Source organism: Phocoena phocoena, chromosome 20 (genome assembly GCF_963924675.1).
Source record: "Phocoena phocoena chromosome 20, mPhoPho1.1, whole genome shotgun sequence".
NCBI classification, from domain to species: domain Eukaryota; kingdom Metazoa; phylum Chordata; class Mammalia; order Artiodactyla; family Phocoenidae; genus Phocoena; species Phocoena phocoena.
In genome coordinates, this window is record NC_089238.1 from 52,289,304 (window position 1) to 52,307,898 (window position 18,595).

Consider the following 18,595-nt stretch of genomic DNA (forward strand, 5'->3'; position numbering starts at 1 on the left):
CTTGCTCCACAAGCCCCACCCCTTCCCCATTGGCTGCTCCCTCACAGGCCTCCGCCCTTTCAATGGCTCCTCCCACTGCCCCACCCATTCCGCGCCCTCCTCCCCAGGCCCTCTCCGGTCTCATTCCAGTCCGGGCCCACCCTACCTCTCCTTTTTGCCTCCCCGCCTCAGAAGGCAGTTTCCTTACGAACTGGGCAGGGGGTGTCGCGCTGCAGCCCGTGGAGTGGTCTGGGGACTTGCCCCGGAGGCGGGGAAGCGGCCGCCGCCGCTCACACCCTCCTGTGGGGCCGGCGGGGTGCAAGGCCCCCGGGTAGCTTAGTCCCCGCCGGCGGGCTGCAGAGGCAGTTGCCCTGGGTTACGGACGCGCTGGGGGCGGGGCGGTAGGTGGGCCTGCGGGGGATTCGCAGTGGAAGTGACGTATACGCGCCACGCGCAACAAAGCTGAGCGCGGGAGGCGACGCCCACTGACCGCGGTGGGCGCGTGCTCCCGGCAGGCTGTGCGCGACCGCGAACCTTCCACCCGCGCCTGAGGAGCTCACTGCAGCTGAGAGCGCGGGAGGCCGCCTCGCGAGGTACCGTGTAGCCTTAAGTGCTGGTCAGGGAAACCCACCGAGGGGTTGGGTGCCCGTCGGACCCTAGAGTTAGAAAGTGAGGGCTTTGGAACCAGCTTCCCCTCAGAGACCCAGGACCTCTCCCTCCGCACTGCTGCCCTTGGCGCGGATAGTTCTGTGATGGGGAGTGGCTAGCAGCGTCCCTGGCCTCTACCCACTAGATGCCAGGCGACCAAAAATGTCCCCAGACTTTGCCCACTGTCCCCCAATCGCCTCTCCCCCATAAGGACTGTGCCAGGGTGGTGCAGGCCAGTAGGTTTTTAAGGCGCCACCCCCTGTCGTGTAGCAGCGCAGCCTGTGAAGTGGGCATTGGCATCTTTTATACAAATGTAGAAAAATAGCCCCACGTTGCTAAATCAGCTGAGGAACTCGTTGAAGACAGTGAAATGTCACCCCCTGCTCCCCTCCCAGCTTTGGTGCTGGTATTTTCGAGCATCCCAAGGTGCAGCCAGGGGTGGGAACCTGTGCCCGGAGTCAGGCATTCGTGGTAGAACCCAGCTCAGGTCTGGTTCCAAAGCCCTTGTGCTTTCTGGTTTTAAAAATGTGAATATTTCTGCTGGAGAAAAATATCATAAGCCTTTTATATCCCTGTGATTAAAAGCCGTTTGGAGGGACTTCCCTGGCGTTCCAATGTTTAAGACTTTGCCTTCCAATGTAGGGGGTGTGGGTTCAATACCTGGTTGGGGAGCTAAGATCCCACCTACCTCCAGGCCAAAAAACCAAAACAAAACAGAAGCAATATTGTAACAAATTCAATGAAGACTTTAAAAAGGGTCCCCGTCAAAAAAAATCTAAAAAAAAAAAAAAAAAAATAGGGCTTCCCTGGTGGCACAGTGGTTGAGAGTCCACCTGCCAATGCAGGGGACACGGGTTCCCTCACTGCTGTGGCCTCTCCCGTCGCGGAGCAACAGGCTTCGGACGCGCAGGCTCAGCGGCCATGGCTCACGGGTGCAGGCGCTCCGCGGCATGCCCGGACCGGGGCACGAACCCGCGTCCCCTGCATCGTCAGGTGGACTGCCAACCACTGCGCCACCAGGGAAGCCCCATGAAGTTTTTGTCATTGCCATGTCTCTTAACTTTTTAAACTCCTTTCCACACCAGAAATCACCTAGTAAGCAACAAAAAAATTTTTAATTACCACTTGACAGTTTGGTTAGGAAGAACCTCCTTTAGTTCTGTTGAAAATAGAAAATGTGAAACCACCTGACTAGCAGGATTTGTTAGCCAAGTCATTAAAGCTGTGTTCTCAGTTTCTGGGAAGTATACCTAAAGTCTTAACTAAGATTTACTAAATAACTGTTAAACTTCTTGACTGAAAGCACATTCTAAGTACATGTGGAAGTGGAAGATCTGGCAAATGATTTGCTTCACACTAATTTTGCCTGCATACCCGTTTTAAACGGGCTTCTAATCACTGTTGAAGCTGAGCCGGTAAAAGCCTGATAGCAGGGGTAGGCTGGGACGAAGTGAGAGAATGGCACGGACATATGTACACTACCAAATGGAAAATAGATAGCTAGTGGGAAGCAGCCACATAGCACAGGGAGATCAGCTCGGTGCTCTGTGACCACCTAGAGGGGTGGGATAGGGAGGGTGGGAGGGAGACGCAAGAGGGAGGAAATATGGGGATATATGTATACGTACAGCTGATTCACTTTGTTATACAGTAGAAACTAACACACCATTGTAAAGCAATTATACTCCAATAAAGATGTTAAAAAAAAAAAAAGCCTGATAACATGACCGAGCAGAAACTTAAAAGGGATGAGCGTTTGGCTAGTCATGTTTATAAAAAGCCAAAGTAGAGATGGAATCAAGACACAGAAGCTCTAGTAGAAAAAGATCTGAGTTGGCAAAGGAATGTTTTTAAAACACCAAGATGGGGGCAGGAGGTATACAGAAACTACTCTCTGCTCAATTTTGAACCTAAATCTACTTTCTAAAAAAGTGTATTTAAAAGGAAAAAAAAAAAAAGACTGATGGGGATAGGTAGTTAATAGTAAAGCCATGTTGCTGAGAAGAAAAAAGAATTTAATCACTGAGAAAGATGCATGATTAGGTCTGAAATAATAGTGATTGCTGAGAAGTAATGAAGGCACAGTTACAGTTAGCGTAATTTTAAAAACTGAAGGTGGGTGGTACTCTGACATTTTAGCAGCCCCAGAAAAGCTGCAGAAATTCAGAAAAATTCAGAAATTGATTTGCTTGAGACTTGACCTGAAATACCAGCCTCATTTTCATACTAGCATGCCTGTACGGAGAGCCCTCTAGTGGTTTCTTTATTAAAACTTAATGCCCTCAACTTCTTTAAACTATTCAACTATCTGGGAGGTGATAAGAGAAAAAAATTTTTTTGAACACTTCCAGGGTTACCTGTTCCATTTCTTGAATTTTAAATTATTAGAAAGCATTATTAAAAACCTGTATTAAGCTCCTCTATTAAGACCAAAACCATTCAAAGGAATATGAGGTCTGAGAAATTGAATTCTCTGTTGATTTAGTCCATTTGGAGGGCCATTCAACACCTCTTATTTTCAGCAGCACTAAAATAGAAACGAAGGTTGAACTGGCTCTGTATTCTAAACAGTGAAAAAGAGCAAGTTGTCATAAAGTTTTGTTCTTTGATCCTCCCCCCGCCTGCCAGATTCCCATTTAAATATATTTTTGGCCGCATTAAGGCATCTTGTGGGATGTTAGTTCCCTGACCAGGTTTTGGACCTGGGCCCTGGTAATGAAAGCGCCTAACCACCGGACCGCCAGGGAATTCCCTTAAGTATTATCATAGTAACTTACATTTTGCTAAGGAACTGATGAAGAGTGAGCCAGGAAATGTGAAAATCCTAACCATATCCTCTTATCCTCTCCATCACCTTATCTGTGAAATGGTGGTAGTTATGGATATGCCCTCCCTAGCTCTGGCTACTGTGGTAAAGATGAAAGAAGGTAATATATGAGAGTAACTTTAAAACAAGATTTATTTAGATTTAAATGAGCAATTATTACTCATCCCTATTTTCAAAGCAGACAGTCAAATTAATTAACCTGATTAATAACAGACACACACAGCTCAGCAGTGATATGGCCACTGGCACAGCGCTGGAAAGAATGCATTCTTTCTGCAGAGGAACAGGAAAGACTTGTACGTTATTTACCTACCTACGTACTGTATGTTCTTTATTTGCTCTTTATTTACCAGAAGATAGTAGTGTCTACATACTTCCCTTTTCCTCTAGTAACTGGGAAAATGGTAGAAGTTTGTTCTTGCTGTGTGTGTGTATAAGTATATATCTGTGTGTGTGTATATACTTATGTATGTTCTATCCCCTGCCCCAAATGTCAGCATACTATAGTACTACCATTGGCTTAATTAGAAAGTATGCTATGTTGGCCACTGTGTCCACTTCTGTCCCCATTACTTAAGTAGAAACCTTATGTGAATGTGGTTTAACTTTCTTAAGGATGTCATGTGCTATGCTGATCAAAATTTCACCTTTCCTTGTTTTTACTCCTCTCTTCTAATTGGCATGATAGAAAAACAAAGTCAATGATATCTTTTATGTTAAAAATGACCAAAAAATAGTACTTGATGCTATCAGGCAATTAGATCTTTGCTTAAGAAAAGCAAGATTTGTGACTAAAAGGAAACATTTTCTTGGAACCAACCTTTCATCGCTAGGGCTTAAAATTCCTTTTTAAAAAATAACTTTCCGTAAGTTAAAATTAGCATCTTTACAAATACTAGTGGAGTCACTAAATGAAATATTAACAGCAAAACAAAAAACACGATTAAGAAGTTGAATATTTTATTATTAAACTGTTTCTTATTTTCCTGCAAGGCTGTTGCTTCACTGTATAGAAGTAGCACCAGCAAACACAGTATATTTTGCAAAATTAATAGAGTAACGTTCTTCACTGGACACTATACAACTCACAAACTTTCCTCCACTGCCATTTATTTCCAGTGGCAAGTTCATTGAGTATTTTGACCCAAATCCAGGGATGGCTGTAAGCAAGTTACAATATTATATAAGGTTAAGATAACAATGTTATCCTTGAATTACATAATTTTTATAACTAGTTTTACCACAGATAATTTCAGGAATTCTGAGTATTATAACTGGAGACTAGCCTAAAAATCACAGGCTGTTGTGAAAAAGATGCATAGTGTTTATGTGCAATCATTAGGAAGTTAAGGGGTATTTTCTTCAGGCAACATTGTTGAAAGTAGTTTCTTTTGCTAAAAGTTGCTTTTTAAAAATCTATCCACCACTAATTTAAGACAACTATACTAGATTAAGTTGTTTCAAACTAGTTTATTTAGGGGTTCCATTTTCACTCCTCAATAGACTTTATGTATTTCTCATATGCTTCTTCACTCATTAGTTCATCTAGTTCTGAAGGGTTACTGAGTGTCATCTTGATCAGCCAACCTGCAACCAAAAAAAAGTATCTTATATTCCAAATCACCTTTTTAAAGAGAAAGTCAAATTCATTCAAAATGTAAATTCTGAGTGCCTCAAAATTAACCTAGTATTCTTTACATAAATCACTCATTATTTGTTCAAAGAGCTTTAAATTTTAGCTGTAAGAATTAAATTAATATTCCTTACATATCATAACTGAAAAGAACCAGAAGAAATTCTACCATAATGGATTAAGAACTTCTAGGCTGTAATAAGCATCAACAACTTTACATATGGATCCAAATACACAAGGCCAGGTATATCTTTAACAAAATGAACACCAACACTGTAACTACTTAGATTAATGGCATTAGAAAGCTTTAGTAGAGAGAAGAAGTAGGTGATAGGAAACAGAGAACTACAACCTAATGCTAATTTTGCATCTTGTTGGCTGTGTGACCTTAGCAGAGAAATCCTTTGGGGCCTCAATTCATCTACAAAATGGAAAAAATTGTTGCTAGCTTACCTTACTACATTATTATGAAGATGAAGATGTGAGAAAACTGAAAATTAATGTAACAAATGTTATTCTATTACCACCTATATCACACAATGTGATTAGATGCTTTATGACTGAACAGGTAAATACTCTGAAGTGTTTACAATGAGTCTACAACTATGATACTAAGAACCCTATAAAATAAGGCAATGCTTTTATTGACAGAGATTTTAAACATAACCTTATATATTCAGCTAAACTGTTTTCCCTTTTTAAAGCAGATTATCTCTATTTAGTACCAAGAAGGGCAAAAAGAAGTCACCATCAGCTAAAGATTGCTTTAAATTCCAGATTAAATGTTAACTGCAGCAAACACTCCTTAAAAAAATTTCTAGCAACAACTTACCATCTTCATAACAAGATTTGTTGACAAGTCCTGGATTTTCTGCTAGAGCTTCATTAATTTCAGTTACTTCTCCTGATAGAGGAGAATAGAGTTCACTAGCAGCTTTCACACTTTCCAAAGCACCAAATTCCTCTAAATTGAGAAAATTAAAGAAAGTGTTAAATGTCAAGTTAGTGACCTCAAAATACAAAATATGGAGAAGTGATCACCTCTAATACAGTAATGATAGAAAGTCCTAAATATCTTTAATTAAAATAAAACCATAGGTTTTGTCATGCAAGATCTTCATTTATACAGTCTATAGCCTGACAACATGGCCCCATCCAAAGAGCACAGTGTAACTAGAACACAAGTAGAAAACCACAGTCTGATTTGCTAAAGGGGTCAGAGGATGGAGTGTGGGCCCCCAAGGTGGCTGGAAATTGAGGGTTGAAATTCTAGAAAGAAGGGAGCCATAGTTTAGAGAAAAAGTAGTCAGTATAAAGATCTCAAAATGATCCACAGACCCACATGTTGGAATTAGCAGAGAACCTTAAAATAGCTACTATAAGTATGTTCAAAGACCAAAAAACGAAAACAAAAAACTAGTGAGAGTGAATATACGGGGAAATAACTTGCAAAGAAATTATAATTTTTTAAATGGACATTCTAGAACTGGAAAGCATAATATCTAAAACGTTCACTAGATGGCATTAACAGTAGACTGGATACAGTGCAGCAGGGTCAGTGAACACAAAGATCATCTGAAACTAACCAATCTGAAGAAGAGTTTGAAAAGAAAAAAAAGACTGAAAAATTAACAGAGCCCTGGGATTTCCCTGGTGGTGCAGTGGTTAAGAATCCGCCTGCCAATGCAGGGGACATGGCTTTGAGCCCTGGTCTGGGAAGATCCCACATGCCACGGAGCAACTAAGCCCAAGGGCCACAACTACCGAGCCTGCACTCTAGAGCCTGCGAGCCACAACTACTGAAGCCCGTGCGCCTAGAGCCCGTGCTCTGCAACAACAGAAGCCACTGCAATGAGAAGCCTGCACACTGCAATGAAGAGTAGCCCCCAGTCGCCACAACTAGAGAAAGCTTGCATGCAGCAACGAAGACCCAACCAGCCAAAAATAAAAATTAATTAATTAATTTAAAAAAAAAAGCCCTGCTCACCTACAGGACAAAATCAAGTGATCTGAACTGAATGTGATGAATACAACACACCAAAGTTTGTGGAGGCAGAGCTAAAAAAGTGCTTAGAAGGAAATAAAATCTTTAGGCGTTATTTAAAAAGAACATCTTAAAATCAATGACCTGGCTTCTAAAGACACTAGAAAATGAACAAAAGCAGTCAGTTTATGGAAAGGAGGCAACATTAGAAAGAAGGGATGACACTGGTGATTTTTTTAAAATGACTTTTAGCCTTGAAGAAAGGACACTGATCTGTGCCAGATGGAGCAGCCAAAATTATGAAAGAAAATCTCAGTCTTACTGATTTAAAGGACTAGGAGACAAGAGTTTGGGGCCACCATAGCTACTGGAAAGCGAGCTGGGAAATCTCATTAAGGATAGAGATAAAAAGGAGAGCCCCAAATTCTGTCTATAAATTCTGTCCAGGTCTCTGAATGATCCCTGAATCATATGTGCATGGGGCAGACTCCAAGTGTCCTAGATAAGGCTAGAAGAATCAGACTAAGATTTTAGCTGCCACTCACCACAAGGGAGACAGCATTTTACAGTATGGATAAAAAAAAGTCCAGTAAAAAAACCTGAAAACCAACAAAACCACAAGTTTCCAGAAGCTAGAAAAAGGAAATTAAATCTAAAAGTTGGAGGAAGAAAATAAAGATATGAAAGAACAAATGAAATGGAAAATTTAACATAGTAGAAATTTGGTTCTTTCAAAAGATTGATAAATTTGATAGAGCCAGCAGACTGATTGAGAAGAGAAAACTACCACCAATATGAAGGAATGAAAAAGGAGTCCTTACTACAGATCGTATGGGTATAAAAGGATAATAAATGAAAAATATGAGCATCTGTATGCTGAATATAACAACATGAAATGGAAAAATTTCTCAAAACCAATGTAAGATAATATAGAAAATCTGAATAAAAGAAATTTGTATCAAAAACCTTCCTACAAAGAAATCTGGCTCATATTCTACCAGTTAAATCTATCAAACAATTAAAGAAGAAACAACACTAATCTTGCACTTTCTTTCAGAAAAAGAAAAGGGGTAGGAATATTTCTAAACTTATTCTATGAGGTCAATATAACAGATTCCAGAATTTGAGAAAGCCATTATAAGAAATGACCAATATCTCTCATGAACATAATGTACAAATTAGCAAATCAAATCCAGCAGTATGTTTTTAGAGATAATTTTTAACTTTTTGTATCATGACTACCAGGAATGCAAGGTTGGTTAAACGTTCAAAAATGAATCACCATTCATCACATTAACAAGAAAAACCCTTTGATCATGTCAATAGATGGAGAAAATGAATTTGACAAAAATTCAACATCCACAAATGATAATTCTCAGCAAACTATATATAGAAAGGAACTGCATCATCTGATAATGGGCATCTATGAAAAACTCCACACCTAAATTGCATACCTAATGATGAAATACTATATCTCTGCAAACCTTGGTATGGTCCAGAGTTGCTCACTTTCTCAGTTCACAATGCCCTTAAGTGTCTCAGTAAGGATTTGTGGTAATCTCTAGACCAAAACAAATACCTAACACTTCAATTTATTAAGAGGTCAGGTCCAAACTCCTTAGTAAGTTTTTATATCCTAACAATTGAGTAGCTGTTTGAAAAAATTAACACATATAAATTGAACAAAAAAATTTTCATTTTTAATTACAATTTACAGATATAAATTATGTGTCTGTTGCATACTGTATTAAGTTCTCCATCAGGGAATCAGGTCACATCTATCACTGCCGTGCCTGATGTTCCATGCCAATTGTGCAGTACTTGCTTCAAAGTCACATTACCCAAAGTAATGTAGTAAGATCCAACATTGAAATTGTTACCTCCATTGTTTATTAGTTTGTGCTGTGTCCAACAGATGTTAAAAATTAAAAATACCCCACAGCACCTCATGGCACTGGGGTATATAGTCTGGGAACTATGAAGATAGACAAAAGACTTCTTAGAGAAGACAATGTTCCATACATATATGTGACAAAATATTCATAAAATACATTTCTGAAAAAGGATTTGTATCTAGAATTTAAAATGATGCCTAGGGCTTCCCTGGTGGCACAGTGGTTGAGAGTCTGCCTGCCGATGCAGGGGACACGGGTTCGTGCCCCGGTCCAGGAAGATCCCACATGCTGTGGAGTGGCTGGGTGTGTGAGCCATGGCTGCTGAGCCTGCGTGTCCGGAGCCTGTGCTCCACAACGGGAGAGACCACAGCAGTGAGAGGCCCATGTACCACAATAAATAAATAAATAAATACTTTAAAAAAAAAAAAAAAAAAAAATGATGCCTAAAAATCAATGGTAAAAAGATAACCCAAGTAAAAGACTAGAGACTTCACAAAAAAAGATGTGAGTGGCAAAAAGCACATGGCAAGGTGAACAATAATCTGTCCTAGGGAAATGCAAGTTAAAACCACAATGAAATATGCAGCACCTGGAACTCTCTCATACTGCTGGTGAGTGTAAAATGGTATAACCTCTTTGGCAAACACGATGGGACTTCGCAGCATAAAAAAGCAAAATACTGATCACTCAATATGAATGAATCTCCAAATTATGACATTAGACAAATGAAGCCATACATAATACATATTGTCTGATTCCTTTTAAATGAAGTTAAAGAACAGGCAAAAGTAATCTATGGTGACAGAAATCAGGGAAGTGGTTGTATATTGAGAAGAGTTTTGATTGGCAAGGTTTACACAGTGTATAAACACAGTTGTCAAAACTCTTTGGCTTATACAATTAAGATCCATGCATTTTCACTGTATGTAAATTTTGTATCACTTTAAAAAACACCTTTAGCAGAAAGTTTAAAGAAAGCATTCATTAGTTTAAGGGTATTACTCAACATATTTAGTTTAATAGAATTTTTTCTATAATAGAAGCACAAAAAGTAGGTTCATGCTTCTCACTTGCTATAAAGAGATGTTAAGAAATTTCTGATCTGCTTGAGAACAGCAAAGTGCATACACAGTAAATAAAACATGATTAAAGAAAACAGATACTTAAATTCTGTAGGGCTACCTGACATATGTCAAGGAACCCATGAATAATAATATACGTGGTTCCACTGGCTGACATTTATCAAGCACTAATCTTATGCTGGTTATTATGCTAATTTCATTTAATCCTTACAACTACTCTATGAGGTAAGTATTATTATCCCAACTTACAGATGAGACCTACATTAAGTAATCTCTCCCAAATCACACAGCTATGTTGAGAGGCCAGGATTTAAAACCAGATTCTGACTCAGAAGCCCATGTTCTATCCTGATATTCTTTACTGCCTCCAAAGAAAGACAGATTTTATTTTTTAAACTTCAGAGACTTCAGCTATATTATACTATATCAACGTGTGGCGGGGAGGGTGCTAAGAGCCATTTCCCTCGACTTCCTGCCTTCCATTGTAAAGTCTGAAAATGCTCATTATTCTCCTCACCATCATTCCTTACAGTTAGGCATGGCAATACGACCCAGACTTGGCTAAATTGATAAAAGAAAAGGTGATCTGAGAGATTTCTGGTTGAGATATTTGTTCCCGATAAAGAGACAAAGAGAGCCTGTCCTCTTCCTACTTTTGGATACTGTCATTGAGAACATGATGCTTGAAGGTTCTGCTGCCATTCTGTAACCTCTGACATGCTGAGGCAGAAAAAGTACCAGAGAGGTTGTGTCCTTGAGAATCTTCACTGAGCCACTGAGTCAATCCTGTATCCACCTATTTCCAAGATTGCTTGTATGAGATATAATAAACCCCTGTTGGTTGATCTACTCTTATGTAAGTTTTCTGTTACTTGAGGAAAAAGCACTCTAAAAGATCCTGGGTACAAACAAGTTATTATGCAAGATAAAGAAAATTCATGGCATGAATCATGACATACCAAGATGAGAAAAACACTCACCTTGTTTGTTCAATTTTGTCCCAACTTCAGGCAGACTACAGTAAACAACATCTCCCAAAGCTTCCTTTAAAAGACAAAAACAAAGCACCAAACCTCTAAGAAATCAAATTAAACCTAGTAAATAGGAACAAGCCAAACACTGAATCCCTTTAATTCACACAGTACATACTTTACACTTGAGGGGCCAAATTCTTTGGTTTTCTTATAATCCTTTAAAAATGCAAAATTATTCTTACCTCAGGATCTGCAAGAAAACAGGCCACTAGCTGGATTTCCCAGAGGTGGCAGTGACCCCGTCACAAACCATATGCCCCCTAAAAGATTACCGGCTCCTCTAAGAACACACTTTGTGCTTTTCCACCTCTGCAACTTTACTGAGGCCATTTCCCCTACTGCATCTGCTGACTAATAAGTAGTGATCTCTCCATCAGGTGAGTGGGTTACAACGCCTTGTACTACTCAAGGCATCCGTCACATAATGTTTTGTATGTCATTTTCCATGTAGCTGATTCCCCCTCATAAACTCCAGGAGAGGAGGACAATACTTATGCAGTATTTCACAAAGCATGCTGTACTGGGCCTCAGTAGGTACAGATATGCCAATGAAGATACAGTTGTCATGGATTCTCAGTACCTGAGATCGCAACATTTCTGAAGAATACTGTATACTCCCATCAGTTAATATCCCCCGCCCCTTCTCCCCACCCCACCCAGAGATCGTTGAAAATCAGTGATGCATGCTGCTATTTGGCTTCTCAAGTTTTCTTTTACACAGTATCTCAATATGGGATCAGTGGCAATAAGGGAATTAGTAGAGACAAACTCTAAATAAAAGGTTTATCTTTGTGTAATCTGTGCCAATCTAGGTGTTCCCTCTTCAAGTCCCCAGATCATGTGTATATCATTGCTATCCACAAAACACTGTCAACACTCCAGCCCTTTTGCTTTTGCTCTGCTTTTTTCCTTAACTGCCCCAATATGAAACAAACATTTCTCTCTTGAATTTAATTTTTAATTTTAAGTGTTAACCTTTCAATATCTCTAAAAACACTATCTGCTGCCCTAACTATGTTTTACTTTTTCCATCTATGACTGATGTTCTTCTAAGGGCCTGTAAGGGGCCCAAAATAATACTAAGGGGCAGAATAAACAATTTTTAAAAGGTAAAGCAATCCAATTTAGGCAAGAGCAGACTGAAATATTGCAAGACTATCCGATACCTGTGCAAAATTGCTGATTCCCACTGTTCCAACACCGTTTTCTGTTGTTACCCATTCATGTTTGTCTGTGAATTTACGACCTAAATAGAAGACCAATAGTTCAGAAAAGCAGTGGCATCGCTTCTTAAAAAGCATTTTTTTACATATCAGTGCTGTCAAAGGGCAGGACCTTCCCATTATTTGTGTTTGACTTATTGGCATTGCCATTCAACAGTATACTGCCCAGGACAAAACAGATCATGTGAGAAGACACATCTCAACATTGGTACCATTTAGGCAAAGATGGCTTGATGTGAACACCTTTGCATCTTTTGGAGATATGATTATTTGCCCTTCACATTACTCAGTCTAAATCACACACACACACATACACAAATTTTGGAGCACATTTCAAATATATATATTTATCTATTACGGGTCTGTCATACAAAGCAAGTCTGTCAGAATGATGAGCTTTTGGGAGGAGCATAAAGACTGCTCATAAATGATTTAACCTAAAAAATTATGTGCCTCTTTAGGTAGAGCTGTGTGGAATCTTAACAGGAATAAAACTGACCTGGAACAATTATAGCTTGTCTAAGTTCTTGATTCCACCTTAAATGAATTCAAGTCTCCCCTTGAGGAAAGTGACTACCATCATTTAAAGAAGCAAACTATACGATCAGAACTCAATAGTCACCTCAGAGCTAAGACATTAAATGGTAGAAAGGCAGCCTCTGCTCGACATTCATTGGACAGGTTAGGCCTTGGCTTTATGAGCTGCTTCTCTTCAAATACACGGATGGCCAAAATACTCAATCTTGGAAGAAAGACCTACCAAAGTTAGAGTGATGTGAAAAAAATTCCTTACGATTTAATGTCAAAAGTACTTGCTTAAAATAATATATTTTTTAAAGAACTTACCTTCCTAAATATGTATCACATTCTGAAGTGAAGCAGTATTTTTCCAAAAATACTACATCGGCATAAGAAAATGGCTCATTAATTTCAATACTGTTTTACAATAAGCATTGCTGGTTCACTCTTACCCCTTACCCAAAAGATAACTGTACTTAAAACAACATTAAACTGCCTTGATTACACAGCTCTGATACACAGCAGAGTGTAAATAAAGAGTATTTCTTTTCCTCCCAGTCATTAAAAAACTTTAATATCATACTCCTCAGTGTAAGAGGTTGCAGAATCTGCCACAAAGTAACTTGCTTTGCTTCATTCCACTTCAAATTACTAAATGCTTCAGGTCAACGTGTGTTTCCCTAAGAAAGTGTGTTTGTACTTAGTGTTCTGACTGCAACCCATTCTCCCCACCGCCTTTTCTTGACTTTCAGATCTCAGTTTAGCAGCTCTGCCTGCCAGATGCCTTATGCAGCCCTCCAAGCCTGGGTTCCTGGGCCGTCCAACCTGCTCCCACAGCACTCTGCACCACTCTCCCACACCGTTCCCCCCACACACTCATAGCACTTAACAGGCTACAGTTTCCCCCAGGCAGTAGACCAATTACAAAGCAAGCAAGAGCAGGCTTTATCTCATCTGTATTCCCAGTTCAAAACACAGTGCTTGGCATATAGAAAGCACTCAAAAGCTGGAGTGAAGTAATTTTTTTTTGAAGTTTAAGAGGATGCTCAGCAAAACATCTAATATATAGTTATTTGGCTACAGGACTCAATTCTCCCTAACATTCTGTCACAACTCTAAAACTGGCAGTTTAAATCTAATATACCTTTTAAAAGTAAGGACTGGACAACCATAAACATATGACTCCTCTGAAATTAGTGTCCTGACTTTGGTCTTGCCATCTTACCTAATTGTAAAGATAATCTTAGGAATAAGAGTGCTCTCACATTCAATTTAGCAACTGAGCAACCACAAGTTTAGAGGAAAAGGCGGCAACATTGCTAAGCTAAAGGCACCTAGGTCCACTTGACTTCAAAGGCCATGACGTCTTTGTACTAGGCCATGCAATTTAGGCAAAAGACGATGATTCGTACAATTCTCCTTTAACCCTTGGCCCAACAGGAAAAAAGGGAACAGGAGATTAGGTAAATAATTACTTTTCCTCTGAGTCTTGAAAAACATGGGTTTTGGCCCCCCCAAAATTAGGTGTGTTGAGTAATTTATGAGAAGTTTGCATTCTCCTCCCTTCAGTCACTGAGTCAAATAAAATACATTAACATTTGATCAACTTTCCGCTATTTATTTGAGTCTATACACTAATATTTAATAAGAAGTAACATTTATCAAGTACTTACTATGCGTCAAACTATATGTACAGCAGTTAAATTATTTCATTTCATCCAACAAATCTGTAAGGTATGGATTATCATTTCCATTTTTCTGATTAGGGAAACAGACTCAGAGAAGTTAAGTGACTACCCAAGATGTCACAGCTCATAAGAGGTGAAGTGAAATGGTCTCTTTAGTATTAAAAACCCAGGTGTTCAACCAGATCATGGGTATTGATATCTTGGGCAATATTTAACTAGATAACAGGAAAATGCAAAAAGCTAGTGATAGTGTAACAATGAATAACCAAAATACATAGGTTTGAAATTCAGTTCTTATCTGAGAAATGCTCTTCCCTTGAAATGCGGCACTAACAGAGCTGAGAGATTATAATGGGTGGGTGGGGTGGGGAGGAGGTAAGCTTCATAATGTTTGACTTTGGACTTAAACCTATCAACTTTTCTAGTCCCAAACAGGTTTCTAAAACAACGAACTTAATGAGAGAACAGCCACCACAGACCTGCGCTCTGTCAGCAAGAAGCCTGAGTTCTCGGAGGTGCAGTTAATGTCTCAGGTATTGGTGCATGAAGTAAAACGGTTTTTCCTCTGCGGTAACGCGTGCTAAAGTAGGACAGATAGCCAAGACATATACGGGAAGGTCTCCCTGTTCCTTCAAGTCCATGTAACTAAGGCCTCGTTTCAGCCCAACACACATTCACGACTCGATACAGACTTCAGTAGAACGTGGAGTCCAGTAGAGTTTATCTCACTGCTTTAGGAAATAGCTGTCTCCAAAGTTGTGCCAGCTTTAGCTGGTAAAAATCTAGACCCAGTGCTTTAAATTTCAATAAATGCTCTTGCTTTACTTTTACTTCAGAATTCAGTGACGATCCGTGTAGTAAAGTAAAGCCTATTATTTGTCTTCACTCTTAGGGTCCACGATGCTCACAAATGCTAGAAATCTAAGGTCAGGAAGGAGCTCGGCGACGCTCGCCCGGGTCTCCAGCAGCGAGCGGCCGACGCTCCTGCCGGAAGCAACCGGGACACGGCGGCCGCGCGTGTTCTCCAGGCCTCCCCGCCCTCCTCCCGCCTCCTCCCAACCCGCAGGACAAAGACTGCGGGGTCGTTTAAGTCACTCAGGGAGTAGCGGCTTCGCGACACGGGATCCCAACAACAATAAGCGTGTGCAGGGGTCGCCTCCCTTGACCGGGGCGACCAGCGACGGGGACCCGAGGTGAGGATCGAGGCCCCAGCCCCTTACCCCGAGTCAGCTTGGCTCGCCCCACGTGCCCGCCCGCACTTACCCGACAGCAGAACGGGACCGGTGCGCAGCGCCCGGACGGCGCCCGCCCGCAGCCCCCAGGGCCGCGGCGGGCAGGGCGCGTTGGGCGTAGAGATGGCGCGCAGGCTGCAGACCGCGGCCCGCACGCTCCCCGCCACTCGCAGCGCCATGTTCGCAGGGGTGCAGAGGGTCTCCGCGCAGCATCTAGAGCACCCCCGGCTGGAGGGGGCGGGGCGGGAATGGGGCGGCCCCGGGCCGGAGCGAGCTGGCTGGACCGGCGCGCAGGGGCGGGGCCCCGGGAGGGTCGGGGCCTGATGGGGTGGCAGGCGGGAGGGGCGTGACACTCGGAACGCCCTGTGGCCCGGAAGGGGCTGCGGCGAGGGGCGGGGACTAGTACGGGGGCGGGCCGGGCCGGGCCGGGCCGGCCGTCAAGGGCGGGGCCTCCCGGGAGGCGGGGAACCACGCCTTCCGGCATTGCTTCTGGGCGAGTGAAAGCGCTGGGTCAGGCCTTTTTGCTTCCGCGACCCAGGGCGGTGAAATGGGCTCCAGTCAGGGGTGGTACTGCTGGGCCAGCGCATTCCAGTGCCCTTGGGCCCTGGGGAAGGCAGGGTGCTCCCAGTTCTGTTAAAAGATTAGTTCCCACCCTTCTACGAGGATCAGGGTCACTCAGAGCAGGATTCATAGTAGGTCCAAACAATCATGCCAGCCAAAGATGGTTATTGGGCATTGGCCAAAGACTCGGTGACACAAATGCAGTTTCTCTTTGACTTTTTGAAATACTGAAAACAGTCTAGGAACCCACTTTATTACTTTACAGATCCCAAAAGGCCCACGGTCCCCAAAGAGGGGACAGACAGAATCATGAAACTCAGAGGGGCAAGGACTTGTTGAAGGGGTAGGAGTGGCTTCTTGGTGGGGTCTGGACTGCAGGAGCAATCAAAAGGCAGAGAGTTGAGACCCAGCATGATCAGTTCCTTACTTAAGCAGGAGACATGTCTCACCCAATCCAAGGAGACAAAATAATTAGGTTTGAGGAAAGATCTCACCTTTAACATGGATTTTATGGAGTGGGCATGAATCAGCAAAGAAACGGGGGAGTGAAAAACACTTCAGTCTCTACACCTTCAGTATTACAGGATGAGTACCTTGAAGCGTGTGTGTGTGTGTGTGTGTGTGTGTGTGTGTGAGTGTTTGCGTTTGGGCGACCCAAATGTTGCAGTGAGATTCTGCCTCATTTATAAAATTGGGGATGTGGGCACATGTGTGTGGTGGCTTGCAAGGGCTGCTGTGCTCCATTTTCCTCTGAGTAAATCATAGCCACTTATTGAGCCCTTGTTATGTGCTGGGGCTGTGCAGATATTATCTTTGTAATCTTCTCCAAACCCCTTCTGGTAGGTATTATACTCATTTTGTAGATGAAGAGCTGGAGACTCAGAAAGTTTAACTAACTTTCCCAGGAGTGGAATGAGGAAGGCATTTTATGACTTAAGCAGTTACTAGGTGGCAGTAGCAGAACTTGCCCTCTAGTCTGATTCACAATCAACTGCTCTTAGGCTCTGTTCTACTTGCCGCTGTTTGGGATGCTGACTGGCTCACAGTGGTCTACTGTAAACTCCAGATCTTGTCTGGTTTCCATAATGTCAGTGTTCTGTTTTTATTGTTTTGTTACAAGCCACTGCAGCATAATGCAAGCCATGCCCTAAAATATTTATTCCTAGCTTCACTAACTCATTTGGTATGAAGAACAAGGTCACATATCAATGTGTGGGCTATGTCGTGGGCCCTTATGCCAAAGCAATAGGAAGTGTGTCTTTTTTTTTTTTTAATGTAACAAGCATTGTGGATTAAAAAAATTTTTTTTTTTGTCTGATTATCTTTGTAACATCCATGGCTTGGAATGTGAAAGGTCATCTCATTGCACAGTTGGTACAGGCACCTGAAAATGCAGGTGGTCATTTCTTTCAGGTGTCTCAGGGGGGCCTTCTCATCTCTTTGAGCAGATATATTTTTCTCTCTCACAACAAGAAATTTCCAATTTGATATTTATAGTCAACAGAGAAGTGGAGAGTGGATGGGAAAGATGGGAAAGAGAAATGAAGAATTTATAACTTCTCTAGATCTTAGAACTTTTCCTATTTAAACTAACGGACTTTATGTGTCTGGGTAGATTTCTGTACCAGACTTTCGGGAGACACGTGTGCACTTGGTATGAATTATTTGATGCTTATCTGCTTATATAGCTCATGTTCATACCTGACACAATAAAGAATGGATGATGGGCTTTGGGGTGGATAGAAGATAAATCCCCAAGGTGTTATGTGTATTGCCACATTATGTGTTTCTCTGTTTATAAAGGATTCTGGCTTTTGATTATCATGGTAGTTAGGTGGGATCCTGGTTCAGCCATCATAAAAGGATATTTAAGCTCTCATCCAGATAGAAGGCTGGCAGTAGTTCAGCTTCACCGTTAAACTAGCTGTTTAATGACCTCATCAAGTGTGCATGTTCCTCTCATCTTTCTGCTCTGCCATCTTCATATTGTTCCCCATGGTCTCAGGGTAGCTGTCAGAGTTCCAGCAGTCTTAGACCAGACAATGTCCAGCACTAGAGCCCATCTCTTTTTTTTTTTTTTTTTTTTTTTGCAGTACGCGGACCTCTCACTGTTGTGGTCTCTCCCGTTGCGGAGCACAGGCTCCGGACGTGCAGCCTCAGCGGCCATGGCTCATGGGCCCAGCCGCTCTGCGGCATGTGGGATCTTCCCGGACCGGGGCACAAACCCGTGTCCCCTGCATTGGCAGGCGGACTCTCAACCACTGCGCCACGAGGGAAGCCCTGTCAAGGG

The 18,595-nt window shown here is 41.8% G+C and overlaps 2 protein-coding genes across 2 annotated transcripts in view; both read right to left on the reverse strand.

The window, feature by feature from the left end:
• Nucleotides 1–4,411: 4,411 nt before the first annotated feature.
• Nucleotides 4,412–15,955, reverse strand: GCSH (glycine cleavage system protein H). Its single transcript, XM_065899287.1, has 5 exons — nt 15,776–15,955; nt 12,249–12,328; nt 11,029–11,092; nt 5,920–6,051; nt 4,412–5,041 (listed from the first exon to the last, which is right to left on the reverse strand). The coding sequence occupies exons 1-5, from the start codon at nt 15,921–15,923 to the stop codon at nt 4,944–4,946; spliced, it is 522 nt and encodes a 173-aa protein (XP_065755359.1). The 5' UTR covers nt 15,924–15,955; the 3' UTR covers nt 4,412–4,943.
• Nucleotides 15,956–16,143: 188 nt separating this feature from the next.
• LOC136140335 (polycystin-1-like protein 2) overlaps nt 16,144–18,595 on the reverse strand; it is an 86,164-nt gene continuing 83,712 nt past the window's right edge. Inside the window, 1 exon segment of the mRNA XM_065898405.1 lies at nt 16,144–16,233. Within this exon segment, the coding sequence (XP_065754477.1) occupies nt 16,144–16,233 (90 nt within the window).